At 38.7% G+C, this 19,363-nt stretch overlaps 1 protein-coding gene across 8 annotated transcripts in view; it reads right to left on the minus strand.

Annotated features, from left to right (window-relative positions):
• The window catches only part of DGKI (diacylglycerol kinase iota), a 211,759-nt gene that overhangs the window by 73,149 nt on the left and 119,247 nt on the right, over positions 1–19,363 (minus strand). For 6 of the 8 annotated variants that reach the window (XM_039570688.1, XM_039570684.1, XM_039570686.1 and 3 more), the window contains 6 exons: positions 18,590–18,652; positions 18,287–18,360; positions 16,835–16,946; positions 14,205–14,404; positions 10,753–10,815; positions 3,243–3,343 (listed from right to left, as the gene is read on the minus strand). In XM_039570688.1, coding sequence (XP_039426622.1) covers positions 3,243–3,343; positions 10,753–10,815; positions 14,205–14,404; positions 16,835–16,946; positions 18,287–18,360; positions 18,590–18,652 — 613 coding nt within the window. The remainder of the gene's footprint in view (positions 1–3,242; positions 3,344–10,752; positions 10,816–14,204; positions 14,405–16,834; positions 16,947–18,286; positions 18,361–18,589; positions 18,653–19,363) is intronic. The other 2 variants (XM_039570689.1, XM_039570685.1) reach the window with 1 other exon arrangement.

Genomic DNA, 19,363 nt, shown 5'->3' on the forward strand with positions numbered 1-19,363 from the left:
TGGGATGGACTAAGAAGTATTGAAGATCACTAGGTCACTAGCTAGATTATGTTTGGTTTATTTGTTGCTAATTTTTTTTTTTAACATAATTAGTTTCTGCATGTGCCTCCATTGTCAGGAAATTCTTAGTTATATTGGAAAGAAGAAAACACGGTGTCACACAGAAAGATTTTGCTGTTTTAAAAATAATTCAGTTGTTCACCCAGAGTTCTGCATTGGCTCACACTTTCCTGCTATAACAGGAAGCCAGAGAGAGTGCACACAACATAAGCAGGCAAGAGACAGAATTAAATTCTGTCCACCTAAAAACATCCGTCCAGCTCGCTTTGTAAGACAATCTTAGTTATGGTCATTGTAATGTACAACTGTCATATTGGCCAGAGATGGTGAAGCTTGTGACTAAGGTGACAAGTGCTTAGGACATGAATAAGGAGGTGTTAGAAAAGACAACTACATTTGCAGTGAAGAGCATTACAACTTAAATAAAATGCCAACATATATCCCTTTCTTAAAATGCTGCATTGGAAGCATTCATCCCTCCTCACTGAAGGATCAATAAGCATCCTCTGTACCACCATTAATCATCCCCTGCACAATACTGAGAGGCTGACAGGAGAAAAGAAGGAGCAAGGGGAGGGAAGAAAGGGACAATTCAGAAACAGCATCTTGGTTAAATGCCAGCTGCATTGACAAGAAAAGTAGAAAACAGAAGGAGAATGAGCTAAGGACAACCATGCTCTTCAAAGGACAAAATGACATTCTTTAATCGTTCTGGAAGCTTTCAAAATGAGATGTCTACCTCCAGCAGAGTGAAGATAAATCTTCATGGAACAGTTTGTACCATGAGCTCCTCTATGTCGGGAAGTGCTATCTTAGGTGAAACAGTTGATAGATTCAAATCAGTACTTCAAGCAAACAAGGGGAGTTAAATGTATTTACTGTGAGTTAAAATGATCCAGGTTATTAGACTGAGGTCAGAGCTTTCAAAACTGTATTATGGAGACATGTAACATGCAAAAACCATAATAGCTTCTTTGCTATTTTTCCTTCAGGGATAACTCCTTATTAACCAGCTTCCTTTTCCTGTTCAGATTGCAAGAGATTCTGCTTTGTTCTCAAATTATTTAGGGAGGTAGAAGTGCTTTTAATCCTTGTGGATGGAGAATGGATATTAAGCATAGCATTCTGGAATTCAGTTGTAGGTATTCTGCCAAAGCCTGAACAAGTATGTAAACTTGGTCTCCTGCAAGCATCTAGTGAGACATCCATACACACAAGAGCTACAGTCCTGCTGCAGGAAACCAGCACCTCTTCAGTAACAACTCCCCAGTAAAAGAGACATTTTAAGTTATAGAACCAGAGAAGTATTCTTGTGACCACCAGTGTATAGTGCAAGTTACATGTCCTCTCACAGGACATTCCTAGTAACTGCGAAGGCTAAGGTGAAGTATCTTTTCTGGTTTCTAAACTTTAGGATGATGGGAAAATTTGCTTTCTCATATTCTTATGTAAAAACAGTAGTGCACAAGCATTAGTGAGACAATTCAAAGAGGACTGGTAGGAAAAACAACACAATGAAAAATATCTGGGGAGAATAGTCCAGTACAGCTACGTTATATTATCAAGCTGGCCATGCATTAACTACAAAGAGACAAAAGGGTTTTATTGTGAATGACCCACCAATGTCCAAAAGCAATTATTTTAACTCTTGATGAACAAACATCTGTTTTTTGAATGATAACCTCTTAAGCACACTCCTAGTAAGTGATCAAATACGTATAAAATCTAAAACTAAGATGTTAGATCAGTCGCTGGCATTTTCTTATAATGTTATCATTATGTATCTTGGCAAGTGACAAATAACATAGATACACAATTACCACTGCAGTGACAATAGTGTAAGAAATTGTATAATTTGTGTCAGAATATGTAATGGCTCCTAAGGACATAATATATGCTAACTACAGACACAGAAAATTTACATCCACAGTAAGGATGGATGAGGATAGTTCTCCTCAGATGTGAATTTCTCAAATGAACCAAGTTGTTTCTGACAGTGTTGGAGAGTTGTGTGTTGAATGTGGCCTGAAATCTACTCAATTTCAAACTCTCAATTTAAACTTGAGGCAAATTCTCATCCAGTGAGGAATAATCCTGATCCTGTTAAAATTTTTCTCAGTCCAGTGAAGAAGACTTTGATTGCTTTAAATATGACCAAAATCCACTAACAGGAACCTCAGTTAAGGCTGTCAAGACCTATATTAAAATTTAAGCCGTTTCAATTCTTTTGTTGTAAGGAGAGATGGTAGAATGAGGAGGGGTGGAACTAGAAGAGTGAAATGGAAACAGTTTAACTATCTTCCAACAATAAGATAAGCAAACCAATTAAAAGGATTGCCATCCTATAATTACCAGAGCACTCTGTATTGCAGAGGGAACCGAAGCTTTGTTGCACAACAGTCATGCTTATAATTTAATATGAATAATGAGCCAGATGCATAACAAGACTATTAAATTGTTATCACAAGCAGCCCTGTCCCACATTGATTAATGACTCTGTGTGTCACCAAGAAAAGGAACTCCGTTTTTAAGTGCAGATTGTCATCATCAATGTTGCCAAAGCAACCACTGTCTGCTTTTGACTTACCCCTGAACACGGCAATTAAACCATTACACAAGGAAACAAAACAGTGATTATTCTCTGAAATGGAAGACTGAAGGCTGGTAAAAAATAACAGTGTAGGGAAGCCAGATTTGTTCCCTGAGATAAATGTACCTGTGCAAGAACCATGCTCCAGGTCAGTGCACATTCTCAATTTCAAATATATCATGGTCTCCCACTCAGTTTGAAATCTGATGTTAATCACAAAATCTGGTACAGTTCTATATACCAGAAAGCCAGCAGAACCAACAGAAAAACATAAGCAAAAAAATACCCTGTGTGAAAACCACTTATTTTACAGTAAATAAAATCAGAGGTCACAGACATAGTTAAATAAGAAAGCAGGTGGAATCTCTATACATGATCTTTATAGGGGTTATTTATATAGACAGAACACATTTGTACATATGCACATACAGATGAGTGTACTCCCTACATTACTCATCCAAAAATGTATGCTTGCCTCTGTGTTTGGGGTTTTTTTGTTGTTATTTTTGGGGTAGGAGTTGTTTTGGTCAAGGTAAGATTTGTACAGAATGTTCTACCAAAAGCTGCTACAATCTGGCTACTTCCAACTTACAAGCTTCACGGAGTTTTTCCTTGTCGTAATGTAGCCCCTCGTATTCCTGTAAATTGATCTTGTTCACTCTGATCCGCAGGCGATCTGGGATGGAATGAGGGCTGCAAGAAAAGAAGAAAGTTTCTTAGATAAATTGTTCCCTAGAAGAGTGAAGGAAAACACGATGTGAAGGGATTTCAATCTTCTCTGAAAGAAGAAGAACAAGCCTCTTCAAAACTGGGCCAAGTCCCCACAGGCCTATTCCTGCATTTAAAATTATGACTTTCTACTGCACAAAAGCATAGACATTACACCTTAAATAATAAGCAAGATCAAGAATCCCTTTTGTTGCTTGTGTGTAAAGATTTTTCTGAGTTCTTACACCCCTATGCAGCTACCCCCCCCTTCTCCAGTTCGACTTTGTGTACATTCTTAGAGGCCTACCACAGCCAGCAGATCTGCCACCTTGAATTTCAAGACATGGAAAGATACTTCTTGGGAAGTATCTCAGGACAACCATTCCTCTGCCCATCAGAGCATCCACACCACATTACTGAAGGATCCTGATCCAGCATGTCTTGTCTTAGAAACAGTCAACAAAAATGTGGCTAACAACCAGATTTCTAATATTGTAAGTCTAGTACTCAGAACCCAGGAGGACTTTTAAAAGCAAGTAGCTGTATGCTAACATCATTTTTACAGATTTTGGTGTGATTTAGATACCTCAACTAGTGATAATTTTGAAAGACTCAATAGGTCAGTATCTAGAAACTTAAGTGTTCATATATTTCTAGAAATTTGTCCAGAAAAGCTTTTTTTTTCATTTCACACTAATTCTTACCTTAATATAACCTATTATATGATTTTTTTAAGTTTTGCTGGATGCTATGCAAATTAACTTAGCCCCATTTGCATTTTCCACTTCTGAAGAAAGATAGACGACCTGTGTATTATAATGCACACAGCAAATGCCTGTTCTATAGGAACTCAGCCCCAGGTCAGTTAAAAGCAATGATTACTCATTCCGTGCTTTCACCAAAAGACTGTCTATATTTTCTGTTTTAATTCTGTTAGTAACAGGACTCTGCCTACAGTAATATTGACTAATACACACTGCCTTTTGAAAGCCATAATGCTGTGTACTACCATAAATATACAGGTTTGCTTCTCTCTTCACCTCAATTTTAAACTATTTGACCTACAGCATTTGCACTGCTAGTGCAGTACAAGGCACATCTCACAAGCATTACCTGTGTTACCTCATTTCTAAGCACTGGTTCAAATGTGAATTTTCTTCATCAATTAATCAGTGGTAGACTTACCACAACAGGCCTCATTTCAACTCATTATCTCAGTGAATAACCTGAATATCTCATGAAAGCAGGAGAGGAAAGACAGCGAAACAGGATGACCTCATGCCAACATCTGCCAAACCTTGGCTAACTGCCTCTCCTCAACCTACCTGTGAGAACCTGAGGATAGTGTTTGGACACCAAGGGGAGAGAAAGACAACACTGACTTCTGTAGATATGCTGACTCACTACCTATTGCCAGGCAAGGAAGAAAAACAAATGTTATTTCCTAGCTTGAAGCTGATGGCAACCTATTGCATACACAGTATCACCTTCTGAGTCAAATTAGTCCTCTCACCTGCAAAGAAGTGAGCCAGCTCAAGGGAGAAAAATATCCAAAATGAAGAGCAAATCTAGAATATATTTGTTTTTCCAGGAGCCACACACACACTCTACAAAATTATCTTTTAATTAGAAAATGTTTAAGAGGACACTTCCCATGCTTTTGCAAAAAGTATAATTTTTGGTATATAGGCACATTGTATATCTCTGACTTTGCTTCTGCAGGAGCAGCAAGCAGGCCATCTTAAGTGTGATGTATTTTCTGAGGAGAAATAGGAGCAGGTCCAGTGTAGGAGGGCAATCAGCTGCCAAGTACCAGAGTTTGATATTCTGTTCCGCCCTCCTCTCACACCATTTTTATAAAGACAGGCTAAAACTACTACATAAACAGGTTGTGTGCTAAAACATACAACTGGAAAGAAACAGAACTTGGCCTCTTGTCCACTTGAAAAGTTTAGCTGTCCTAGTCAAAAAAAACGTAGCCTTGGAAACAGTAGCTTTCTATAGAAAATAAACTATTATCAGAAATAACAATGCCAAGAGGTCCTTTCTACAGGGCAGAGATTTATACATGCAGCCAGGTCCAGTCACAAGTAGCATATTTGTTATACAAGTAGGCATGTACACATTCCTAAAAATGTGTGTATATTGACACATGCACAAAAGAGACATTTATTCAGTAACTGAAGCTTGTTTTGTTCATCAGTTCTTTGCAAACACCCTTTTCCTCTTAGAATAGTCATTGGCTGACACCTTTTGTCACTAAATTTTATTACCTATTCAAAATAAATTTGATTCTAAAACTCACTATTTGAATATTCATTTCTTGTGCTATCAGACTAGCAATTGACACCAGAGTATATTGTCCTCATCAGTCAAACTAATTAACTCATTCATTCACAGAACTCTATTTAATGCAGCTGAGCAAAATACTTCCACTATCAACGCTTCTGTAGTCTTCATAGACACTGCATAATAATCCATATTATTATACAAATCGATCAGTTTGTCTTTGTTCAGACATACTCAGTACATGCAGAAACCAGAAAGATTAAATACATAAGCATGTCCATGTAAAAGCAAATAACAGGGTGATGAATGTCACCGAAAACAAACACTAGTACAGTATTAATAGAAACAGATGTCTCTGAATACTGTGTAAAACAACTTGCTCAGCCACAACGAGAGGAAGAAAAGCTTTCCACATATAGTAACAATTTATAAATAAATTTGGGGATATTTCTGTGCTTTAATTCAACCCAAAATATTTAAATTACTTGTCTACTATTTTTTGAATGGTGTATTACACAGTCAACAAAATGTATTTGAAAGTATGGATGAATGAATTCCATTACCTCCTAAAGAATCTAATTAAGATCCTCATTCCAAAAACACATCAATCCACAGAATTAAATACTAAATGTCATTTGCCTCATGAGGATGTAAATAAAGATTTGGGTCAACTAAACCATTCTGTTTGTTCATGTTATTATTTATAAGGATTTCATTTAAACATAAACCCTAAATACGAATCTTCTCCAAGATCTTTCACCTAGAAAATACACTCAGTTTTTGCTGAAGTTGTGACTTCCTCCTCTCACCCCTATTGATCATCCAGCAACAAGTGAGAGGATGCCAGACAGCTCACTTGGAGCACAGCTGGTTTTCCTAGAAAACATGCTCCTGCCTCCAGGCACCCAGGGAACAACAGGGGCAGAGCGAGCTTGGGTCCTGCCCAAGTCTGGCACTCCTGCACAGCAGCCGGTTACACTTCTGCCATGCCACCAGGCTGATTCAGCTGGGAAGACAGACCTGTAAATTATAAATACCCCAATCCCTATATCAGTTATTTATGAACCATTTCTTATGCTTCATGTCTCCGTAGAGAAAGGAATAATAAGAACAAACAGTCCAACAAGTGTACAGAATCCAGTGACAAATTTCTGATAGATCTTCAATAATACAGCCTCCACCATCCTACACACAAACAGATTTTAACACAATTCAGTAAACAGAAAAGGAAATCTACTTCCCCCCATACAACAAATACTCGAGTAAAAAAAAAAAAATCAGTCTTTTAGGGAATGTTTGCAGTGACAATGAATGATTATTGAATTACCTGTCTCCTAGAGAAGAAATAAACATGAAAAATTAATTAAATGTTCCAGTGTTTAGAACAATTGGAAAGAGGAAAGTTGTAGCCAGAAGACAAAAAGAAATTCACCTTCCTCTCAAGATCACATTGACAAAGCTTGGAAATGGTACATTAAAAATACGTTTCTGACAGCATCTATCTATTTAAATCATAAGAACTGCCACAACAGATCAGACTCATCCAGTCTCTTCTATGGATGAATTTCAGGGTTTCACAAAAGTTCACTATTATTTTAAGGTAAAGCTCTTGCTAAGCTCTTTATCTAAACAAATAACTTTAAAATTATAAGCCCTACCACGTATTTTTTTTTTCTTTCATTTGAGAATCTGAGCTAGATGAGCAGCCATGTCATGGAATGCTGGGCAAAAGGGCAGTCCCTTTGGGTGGGAGAAGCACTGGAAAGGAAAGGTAAACCTCATAGTTGAGATAAGGATTTCATAATGGAACAAAATTATGTACTAATAATAAATATGGCAGTAATAATAATAATTGTAATGATAAGTGGAGGGTAGAGAGAGTAACAAACCTGAAAGAAAAAAGTGATGCACAATGCAATTGCTTAACACCCAGCCCATTCCCAAAGAGGGGTCAGACCCCTCCCAGGTAACTCCTCCAGTTTACATACTGGGCACGACCTTCTCTGGTGTGAAATATCCCTTTGGCCAGTTTGTGTCAGCTGACCTGGCCTCACACCCTCCCAGCTTTGAGTGCAGCTCCTCAGCAGCAGTGTATGAGACACTGAAAAGTCCTTTACTTGGGATAAACACTACTTAGCAACAGCCAAAACATTATATTTTCCATAAATCCAAAAAACAGCTCTGTACCAGCTACTAGGGAGAAAATCAGCCATGACCCAGCCAAAACCAGGACATAAGTGTTATCCCAGATAAGCCAGGTTAACCCAACTGTAGTAAATTCTTTGGCACTTTCTTATCTCACAATTGCTTCAGCAAACACACTTTGCTTTGTAGAGGCCACACCCACACAGACATTTAAAATACAGACACTTAAAGTACAAACACATACTAAAGTTCCCAGTAGAATCCTGGTACTTGCTTTTCTTCTCCTGCATGCTAACTGTGATTCTCTCACACTTTACAAGCACAGTGGATTCTCCAGTAGTAATAATCCCACTAAACAGAATTACAGAATTTTTTGGGTTGGAAGGGACCTTAAGGATCACCCAGTTCCAACTCCTCTGCCATGAGCAGGGACACTTTTCACAAGACCAGGTTGTTCAAAGCCCCACCCAACCTGGCTTTGAACACCTCCGGGGATCGGGCACCCACAACCTCTCTGGACAACCTGTTCCAGTACCTGACTGTAAAGAATTTCTTCCTAATATCTGATCTAATCCTACTCTCTTACAGGCTGAAATGATTCCACTTTTTATTACATGCTCTCGTAAATGGTCCCTTTCCATATTTCTTGTAGGCTCCCGTCAGGCACCAGAAGGCCACAATGAGGTCACCCCAAAGCCTTCTCTTCTCCAGGCTGAACAATCCCAATTCCCTCAGCCTTCCCTCATAGGAGATGTGCTCCATTGCTCTAATTGCCTGAACTCACCCCAACAGGTTGATGTCCTTCCCATGGTGGGGACTGGGGACCTGGAGCGGGATGCAGCACTCCAGTGGGGTCTCACAAGAGCAGAAGAGAGGGGCAGAATCACCTCCCTTGACCTGCTGGCCACGCTCCTTTTGATGCAGCCCAGGATATGGTTGGCTTCCTGGGCTGCCAGAGCACATGGGACAGCTCATGTTCAGAAACCCACATACTAAACAGGAAAAACTGATAAAGAAAGGATGAGACTCAATTCCCTATAAATCATGTTTCATAAAAAAATGAGAAGATGTCTATAAGCATTTTCATCCTTAACTTTGCATTTGGAAAATAGCTCACTTTCTACCACTTTCTCCCTTACACCTTGTCTCCTACTGTTCTTTATTAGACTCTCCTCTTGTAGACAGTAACCATATTCAGCCTGAGAAAGTTGATTCTGTCTCTATAAGCAAAAATATTATTTTCTATTACCCTTTTGTTATTCACACAGGTTTTATAGACATTCTCTGCCACATAAACTCCATAAAGGAATAGGATTTACCAATACAGTGATATTTGTATTTTCATTTATGCAGATTTTGTAATTGAAAAAATAATTACAGCCTACCCACAGTGTTTATTCCACTTGTAGAAGGGCTGTAGGAGTTACACAAGTAAATTATGTTTTATTTTTCAATGGTAATTTTTTCAGCATTCCTTTGCATCAATCACATAAGACAAACTTACTCTCACATGTGCATCTTCTCATCTCTGAACATAAAGCTGGAAAATGTAAGTCTTTACCTTCCTTTTAAAAGAGCCTCAAAAATACAACACTTATATTTAATTACACACCTTGTACAAACATTTGCAATAGATCACACTACAGTTCTACTGTCCCTGCAAAAAACACCATATGATCCTAATAAATTGGCTACCCCAAATTCCCATGCATTTCTTGCCACAGAAATCCTGACATTTACCTAAGATAAGCTATATCCATCCAGGTCTCAGTAGGATCTGCCCTGCTGTTCAGTACTAACTGGAACTCAGTCTGCTTCTATGTTGTTCAACAACAAAACAAGGGCATGTTTGAATCTCAAAGCCATCATAATCCAAATCAAATTTCCCTGTTACCTCATGGGTTCTTATTTTAATTTGCCAGACATAATAATTGGCAGCCCCAGTGCAGCAGCATATTTAATCTATTTTTACAGATTTTAAGATAGAAAACATCTTTGACTTTCAAATTAGTTTGGGGATTGCAAGTCTTTCTCTCCCTGCTTTATCCTGACAGTTGATTATCAAACGGGACATTAAAATGAACTGCATCAAAACTCGGAGGTCATTTTCCAAGGGATATCCCTGAGCTTGGATATAGTACTTATTCTCCCAGACACACAGCTCAATGTTCTGTGTAAGAAATAAGGGTTACCCCAACTTTTTTCTAGAGGCTGCTTTAGATGTTGAGTTGGTGAGACAAGTTGGTTTCATTACTTTATGCTCCTCATAAAGGAGCATAAAGGACTGTGACAGTAATTTAGTGTACCCAAATAGGACCCAGGAATAAGGCACACCAAACTGGAAATCTTACCTTGTTTGCAAAATAACAATGAAGTATTGCAGATTTCTGAAATTTCACAGAATCACAGAATGGCTGAAGTTGGAACAGACCTCTGGAGGTGATCTGGTGTAAACTCCTGCTCAAGCAGGACCACCTAGCACAGGCTGTCCAGGACCAGGTCCAGGACCAGGTCCAGTGTCTTGAATATCACTAAAGACAGATATTCTGAAACCTCTCTTACCAATCTGTGAGAGTGCTCTGTCAACCTTATAACAAAAAGTATTTTTCCTCGTGTTCAGAGGAAACCTCCTGTGTTGGATTGAAAAGATCTCATCTCAGTTCTTTCCAGGAATGGTGCCTGGCATTTAACTTCAGATCTGCCTGTTGCTATGGATGTCTGGGGAGCTGGCTCATGGCTGAACCTGGTCACCATCACCAGATATGTCCTGCTCACACTACTTGGCTACTACAGAACCGTGCCCTTCCTGGCAAGAGCCTGCACCCATCAGTCGTGCTGTCACCTAATCTCCCTCTTCCCATTTGTCACTGGATTTTACTGCCTCATCTCTTGGCTGAATGACACAGGGTAATAACAAAAGGCTGTGGAACTTATAGGATAGAAAAAAGCCAGATACTCACACAGTGAAGGAATCAGGGGGAGCCGAGACTCTCCTCAGGTCAGCAGACTGCACTTTATGGATACTATAAGGCAGCAGGAAATGAGTGGCCAGGAGAAAAACAGCACACAGTGAGGACAGACAAGAAAAAATGGTGAGAGAAAGAGAGAAGGAGTGGAGGAGAAGAAAGAAAGACACACAACATTTAAACAGAAACAAAAGGAATGTGTCACATAAAAGTTGAATGAAGGGACATGCAGAGCTCTGAGCTCACACTAGGAAGCCAAAGGCAACTGAAGACATGCAAATGGAGAAAATCACTGCTATGTGGCACACAGGTGTTTTCCAAAGACACAAGTAAGGACCAGTGACAAGCTCGGCATATAAGTATACAAGTAGGACAAGGGACCCCGGAATTTCTTCCACAGGCACTGAAAAATTTCAAAGTAAAACAGACTTTGGAAGCAGGTCCAAAAAGGCAAACATGAAAGCTGAGATCCAGATGGATAGAATTGGCTCCAAGGGTTGACCATCTCTAATTACCGTTTAAGAAAAAATACCCTTACTGGAGATTATGTATCCACAATGACAAATTGTTGTTTCCATTCTTTTTTCTCATACTTTAGGTAAACTTGCATTTTATATACAGTGACTCCCAATATTAATTCACCTTTAGTGTTAATATCCAAATGGTGCCCTTCTTTTTCTCAGGTGTATAGAATTTTTTTCATCTAAAAGCCCTTCCCTCTTTTTCCTCTTCCATTTTGCAGGACGCTCTTCCTCAACCCAAACTAAAAGTCAGTGAGAGCCAAGTACATTTTGCAATTCATAAAGTGTTCATTAACTGAAATTTACTGGGGGATATACTACGCAGGAGTTTCTAATCAGAAAATTATTCCTGGAAAAGCTGAACCAGAGTTTCTCTTCTTATTCCCCATCATTTTTGGTATAGCTCACAACAACCACTTTCTTGGCTCGATCACAGAAAACTGAGCTATACGCTGTCTCTTTCACATGCTACCATGATCAATAGTGGGGAACAGGAATGAGAACTTAGGCAACAAGGGTTTCAAGGAGAAAAAACCCCACCCCCCAGAACAAAGATGTTTGGGACAAAAAAATACAGAAACAGTGTAAATCTCCTTCAAATTAGGTCTTTTTCTAATCACTCCCACTTCTTATCTGGCAACAATATCAAAGCTGATAATAATAACAACTCTGCATTTCTGTGACCAAGATAATTTTCTAATTGCTTTCCTGGCAAGGAGCTCAAGAAGAGCTGCCTAGTAACTAAGGATAGCTCCAGACCCACTTACTTATCTCACACATCTAACGTTCAAATTATAGTCATAAATAACCCCTTAATCTATCATGTTCAATCCCATACAAGGCTTTCTGGGAGATTCCAACAGAACAAGGAGTTATATCCTAGATATCAAGTTAAGAAAAATAGATAAACATATTTAATTACAAATTTCTTCACTTGTGCAATACTACCAATCAGCATGACAACTTCTTACAATACTAATATCTTAGATTTTAACCTTTAACATGCCATTTACTTTTTAACACACCATGAGATTCAACTCCTCTGACCTTCGCTTTCAATGCTTCAGAGTGAAGTACATACACAGATAGATATAGAAATAGATGTAAATATATACACACACAGTTTCTGATATGTGAAGCTGAGACTCCAGCTCCTGACAGATCATTTGCATTTTCCCAAGACACAGATCTGCAGAAAAATGCCTCAGCCAAATCAAAGGACTGTGACAGTAATTTAGTGTACCATGGCACATTTAAATAAAGTTAAACCACAAAGAATATCCCCCTGACAATTCGCATATAGTACAAATCTGTATTTCCCTACCATACTTTAAATTCAGATCTAAAAGTCCAAACCTAACCATGCTAATTATCAGTTTGAAATACCATGAATTTTCTTTTTACGTTTGCATAAATCTCCTTCAGTGCAGGAAAAGATGTCCCAGGATTGCCTTTTGCTTTATTCTAGCTTTCACAAATGACTGAAGAGTAGTGGTTGGGTGAAATTGGGCACTGCTGCCCGCAGTCAAGAGTCTGCCATTCTCTGCTCCAGAAAGATGAGCATACTTTATATATTTTCTAGACAAATAGAAATTGCACATCAGAGAAATGGGCTTCTACTGAAAATAAAAGCATTAGTCTCAGTAAGAGAACAGAGTGCTAAATTGAACAAGAACATGTTGAAAGTAACCAGGGTGGCTTTGATTACATGAGTAGATTGACAGCCAGGGGATGACAAAAAAACTCTTAAGGGCTGGAGTCAAAGTTTGAAGTAAAGCAATATCTTTCACTAGATACACAGCTGTATGGGAGACAACTTTTCAGATAGCTAAAAGAAAAGATGTGCCTAAGACCTTGTCCTTTTTTTCCCCATTTATATGAGTTAGTCTAGTGAAAGGTACTACATCTCTTCACAGAACTTGCCTCACCATTACAATTGCAACAGCAAAATTCCCCACCCATTTCCTGAGAAATATTAAAGCCCTTGGTGCATGAGTGTTTGAATTAAATGAATCTTAATAACTTTAGGTTGTTAGTTCAGTATCTTTGGATAAGGGAGAGACTGTTTTGCTTCACATTTAGAATACTTGATGAAAAACAGCCAAGTCCCTTGCATCACTCATTTTAGCAGCAATAAAGACCTATACAAGGATTACAGTTAATACCCTCTACAAAATAATCTAAATGACTTTATTAGATGGACATTTTCATAGGTCAAAATTTGACCATTTAGGTGTCTTCTAATTAAAATATCCCTGAAGTGCTTGTAAAGAAGGTTGAATCATGGAAAGGAATGTTAGTCCTAAGTATTCCTCTTCACAAGCTACTAGTTTCCAATCTTCTTAGCTTTTCTCTAGTCATATTTACAAAACACATTACTCATTTGGGTTTCTATACTGGAGAAAGATTTCCTACAAAGTACAAAGGGTTCTTTCAGGACATTCAGGTATTTCTCCATAAACTCTGCCAGGCAGCATGCGCTCACAACAGAGACTGAAATATGTCCTGATTAGTTCTTGATTGTGGCAATTTCTTACAGGGTCTTCAATGCAGCTTAAAAAGCAGATCAATAAAGCTGAGAAACTAAATCAAAAAAAACTTCAAGGGCAAATGGCATACATATGCAGAACTGTCAGAAGCCAAGGGGTACACTGCCAAGCCTGCAGAAACCTCTCTAAATAAATAAATACATGACAGAAAGATACACCACCAGTCTAAAAGCAAGACAGAGGTAACTCAGAAGGTAAAGAGTAAAAGAAAGTCAGATAAGTATTTACAATAGAGTGAAAAGGGACTTCAGAAGATGTGATTTTTTTAAATTTATTTTTCAAATGCGCTGCAAGTCCAGTACATGCAAAATCCATGACCGAAAATGCTGCCTCACACGGGCCTCCTGCCACTAGGACATGCACATATGCAACTCACTCATTCAACAAAGGCATAGACGTTCTCCTCTTGCTTTTCTGCACCATGTTGGCTTGGTTCCTTAGGGAGATCCGGATGAGTGAGGGAGCCAACCGACAGGGTTCACCATCCACTTGCATGGGGATAGACTTGTACGTCAAAAGCGTCACCTCCCGGCACTGGTGCAACCTCTCTCCATGACCGCCCACCTGGAGAGCAGCCTGCAAAAAACAAACAAACAAAAAACACAAACAAACAAAACACCAAGCAGGGAAAAGAAAAGATACCTCAGAACAGAGACAGCTGGGGCAGTTAACAAATCCAAAATGCCACTTTGCTGCCAGCATCCATTACACAGTACTCCATACCTAAGCTTTTCTAAAAGAGCACAATGAAAGTGTTTTCACCCTGAAACTGCAAAGCAATACTTCAAATTTCATAAAGAAAAGTGGTGGGCAACAAGCAGATATCTAACCACGTGCATTACAGGACTCATCACCTATATGTGCACGCACAAATAAATACCTATGTTCATTCTTCAAGCTTTCAAATTGTTTTGGTTGGTTTGTTTTTACAATAACAGTAATGTTAATAATTATTTGCTCTTTAAAACAACGTCCCTAATTAGATACATCTGCAAGACAGAAAAATTATTTCCCCTTCCTGAACAGGAAGGACTAAGGATAGTCCTTAATGATAATTAAGATAAATTTAAATTTTTTATTGTGAAAGCCTACACAGCAAGTCAACCTCAACATTTGGCTGAAAAGAGCAAGCAGAAGGACCTTGTTAAAAACAATTAAATATCATGTTTAAGAATTCATTTCAAAGAAATTAAGCAAGGAAGACAATAAGCAGATCCTTCAAGTTCTAGGCAGACATATTTGGGCAGAAATTTATTTTTTCAATGAATACGACTATTATGTGACTGCTAGCTTTCACCTCTCACATGCAGAAAAAAAAATCTTATATTAATGCAATGCTGACAGAGAACAGCCTAAACACAAGTCAAGGCCTTAATCCTGCTCTGTGCACTTAATATTATGGATCAATTGATAATAGCATCAATAATATAATAATTAATACTTCTTATAAAGTATTTCTTTCCCTTGGTTTCACAGACCCACTTAGGTATGAGCAAGCAAATCTGAGAGACATACAAATCAAGTTAGGGTTATATCAAGAGAGTCTAGGGTTACAATCGTTCTTCAGCATCACAACCAATGTACACCTGTAGACCCTCTGTTCTCAACTAGGCTTCCTTTAAAGAGAAACAGCAGCTCAAAGGACCCAACATCTTGAATTCAGCCCCAGCTGAAATTGTTGGTAGCTTTTGAGATCATTTTAGCCACTTCCATTGGCTGGAGCAGTGTTAGTGGCAAACCCAAAAACTCTTCTGACTGAAAACTGTCAGTTGGTACATGCTAAAGAGAATTTTGACAGCATTTTCAAAAACATGCCCTAAACTCTTGACATTTATTCCACAAGATCTACTATGCTAATAAACAATTTTTCTTTCCTAATCCACTAGACTCATCAAAAAAAAAAAAAAAAAAAAGAAATGCCACAAAATTATCCTTAACCCAGACAAACTTTTTAAAGTAAAGATTGACCAAGACTGCCTTTTGCTTACTTTGAAGCTTAGATTTGCCTGAATTTCTCTTTGAGGAAACAAACACCATTATCATGGATATTTAGTGAAAGTGTTATGGACTGAGGGCAGGTCACACAAAAAGTGAATTTAGCTAAAACAGGCTTATCCATCTTAGTTTTAAACTAGCTTACATGAGACAGCAGCAACAAAGGCCTACAGGCGTGAAGCTAAGTGTGAGCTATAAAAACCTGCCAGGAAGCCCAGTTACAGGCCTTCTGTTGGCCACTCTAAGTCCAAGATGCAGTGCCTTAGGTAGGCTAGTGCTAGCACTAACTACCAACTCTGGCTGCTTTTAACCACTCCCTGCAGACACTGTCACTGTGTTTGACCACTGCCACAGCAGGACACCAGGGTATTTACAGAGATTGCTTTTATGGTAACTCAGTTTTAGTTCACTTTAAGGTCAGCATTGACAGAAAGTGCAGTGACAAATTAAATTGTTGGCTGAATTTCCTTTTCCTAGCAGAATAAAAAGGAGACATAAAATTCATGCAAGAAATACTTAATAAAGTGTTCCACAGCTATTACTAAGGTTTCACAAGATTTTTGGTGAGCATATGGAAACTGAATGTGCATACAATTTAATATAATCTTTCATATTTATATGCTAGCTATACCTAAAAATAGGCATTTATTGAAATAGATTGAAATAGACAAAAGTTAAAAAGAAAAAAGCAGTATTTATTTGATCATAAAACACTCCCACAGTAAAATCATGATTTATCATACTGTTCTTACTGTAATAATCTTGCCATTTAACTTGGAAGCACTGCAGATGCAAATTAGCCATATTTTACAAAGAATACTTTTTATTATTAAATAACACATCTCTTATTAGAAAAGAACAATTTGACTCTGCCATTTAACAGCAGAGAAATGCTTTGGCCTTTGCTGACTACAGGGAAACCCACTCGTTCTTCAGTAACAAGGACAATTTTGCCCTCTGCAGTGTTGCCCACAGAGCTCACCCAGCCTGGCAGCACCCCCATGGACTCACCAGTGAGGCCATGGTGAACCCGATGACTTCAATGTAGCCATCGTCATGACGCTGAGGCTCAAAGTCTCTGTGATCACCAGGGTTTCCCCAGGGCATTGTGCCAGCACAGTACCTACAGAGAGAAGTTTGGAGAGCGAGTTTGAGGCAGCAGCTTGCCCAGATGGGTCCTGACTAGTAGCCTATTAGCCTGTTCCGCTTGTTTCCAAGCTGATACAACACCTGCAAATGTATCCACCATAAATTTTATCAGGTTCCTCTCTGAGAGGAAAATGGTGAAACACCAGGAAATAGGTAACAGAGCAGCAGCACTCTTTTCTCCCCATTTGCTTTGATTCCTGCTGGTGAGCTATTAAGCCATAAAGCTGTTTTGCCCCTATTTCCTCTCTCCCTGCTAGCTCAGCAGTTCTAACAGCACAAGGAACGCAAAACATTGCATAGCTTGAGGAGGCAGGGAGACATAAGAAGCAGGAACAGATACAGCTGTGGCATCTCTCTTTTCTACCATCAAAGAATAGATGTGAAAGTGATCTAAAAGTGATAGAAGGGGGGAACTTTAGAGAGGTGACACCAAGTAGAAGCTTGCAGTGCAGAACTCAAAAGAGCAAGTGCTTGGGACTGCACGTGGAGCAAAGTAGGAGGTTGTCTAAAGCAATGGTCTCCAAAGTGGGGTGCATGCAAGAAAAATCCACAACTGACAAGACAATTAGAGGATGTGAAGAAAAATCTTGCTTTTACTTTTAATAAATAAGAAAGCAAAATTTTAAAACAAACATTAAAATAAGTGTTTGTTTCATTTTCATGACATTTTTTCTTAATTTATATTTGTGCATGCTTTATATTGTTTGTAATACTGGTATAGAGGTACATGTATATAACTTATAAATATACAAATATTGGGGTGGTGCTTGAAAGATTTTTACTGATAGGGATGCACAATCAAATTAAGCCTGGAGACTACTGTTCTAGAGAGCAGGAGATTGACAACTTTTAATAATTCAGCTATATTTTTATTAAGGACACCTTTTAACTTCTTTCAGCAGTTTGGTATTCCTTAACTGGTAAAATACTTATCCTCCCCCTCTCTCCATTTCTGTCCCCTCCTCCCCCTTTCCTTTTTTTCACACTCTGATTCTAATTAAGCAAAACACCAGGCATCTGTCTCTTTACTAACTTATTTGCAGGTTATATGAACAACTTTTCAAAGTGTGTTTGTTAAGCATTTCTACTGTATCAGGATATTCAACTTGTTAGAGGATGGTTTTGCTGCACTCTGAACTCTGATGCCATTCTGGGTTGCTCATTAATAGCATTATAAGCTGCCAGCTTTCAACAAGGTAGCCCAGAGGCAAAATGCTCCCTGCACATTCACCAAGTCTAGGACAGCTGGTAAGTGTCTTTTGAAAACTATTTTTATTTTTCTTGTATAACTTCAAGAATCTGTCTTGTACTTACCTGGGTATGTTTAAAAACACTATACACTGGAACTTCAGCTCCTGGATCTTTGGAGTCAGGTCTGTACCATCACACTACAAAGCCAAAGTGACAGAGCACAGAGAAATTGCTGAATGGAGCCACAGACAAGAGAAGTGTTGCTGCTTTGTAACAACTTTCCCAAGACTTTCCTTGGAATGTGTTGCAAATGTCATGCTCAAAACTGAAAAGTAACAGAGCCATTAAACTCTCACCTCACTCTCTCTCCAAACCTCCACCTCCACCCCCTTCCCAAAATACTATGACACAATTTCTTATACTTACCACAACTTTAACATGCTTGGATAAATCTCTTGAGCTTCTTTGCAGAAAGTCTGTAAAGGCTGCCTGCAACAGAAATAAGTGCAGGAATTGCCAACACTTCTGCTCTTTTTTTCCCCTCAGTTCTTATCCCCCTGCAGAGCTAATTACCAAAATGCCATCCTTTTGTCAAAGTTACTCTCTCAGAAGATATAATTTTATTTTGTTTTAAATTGTGATACTTCTCCTTTTGAGAGCTTAACTGAAAAACAGTCCTTGGACACCCCAGTGCAAGATATCCTGGACTGTTAAGTGCAAATTCCTGCTCACTCACTTGTTTCCATGTTTAAGGCACATGGGTACAGTGGGTGTCACCATCCAGAAATACATTATATGCCACTCGTTATCAAAATGGTGTTTGCTCTTAATAGCTTTAGAATAAAGTGCTGTCCATTTGCCTCCTGAATGCACAAGTATATTTGCATATTCAAACATCATTAATCACTCCAAATACCTGATTTATGCCCTGCACTCCCCATGGCCCTACATCCAAGACTACTCCTCAAAGCTACAAAGGCCAAAACTTTGGGAATTCCTCTAGGAAAGTCACTATCAATGCACTTCCCAAACCCTGAAAGAAGCAGAGCAGTGTCTTGAGAAGCTTATGAGCCAGAAGCAGAGGGACCAAGATACGACCATGACTGTGTCCAAAGGAGTGGCTCTTTTCACACCTGCTCAGCTCTGTATAACAACAGTACCTCAGGTTCTTTTCTACAGACACCTCTGTGTGGCACTGCC

The sequence above is a fragment of the Corvus cornix genome, chromosome 1A, assembly GCF_000738735.6.
Source record: "Corvus cornix cornix isolate S_Up_H32 chromosome 1A, ASM73873v5, whole genome shotgun sequence".
NCBI classification, from domain to species: domain Eukaryota; kingdom Metazoa; phylum Chordata; class Aves; order Passeriformes; family Corvidae; genus Corvus; species Corvus cornix.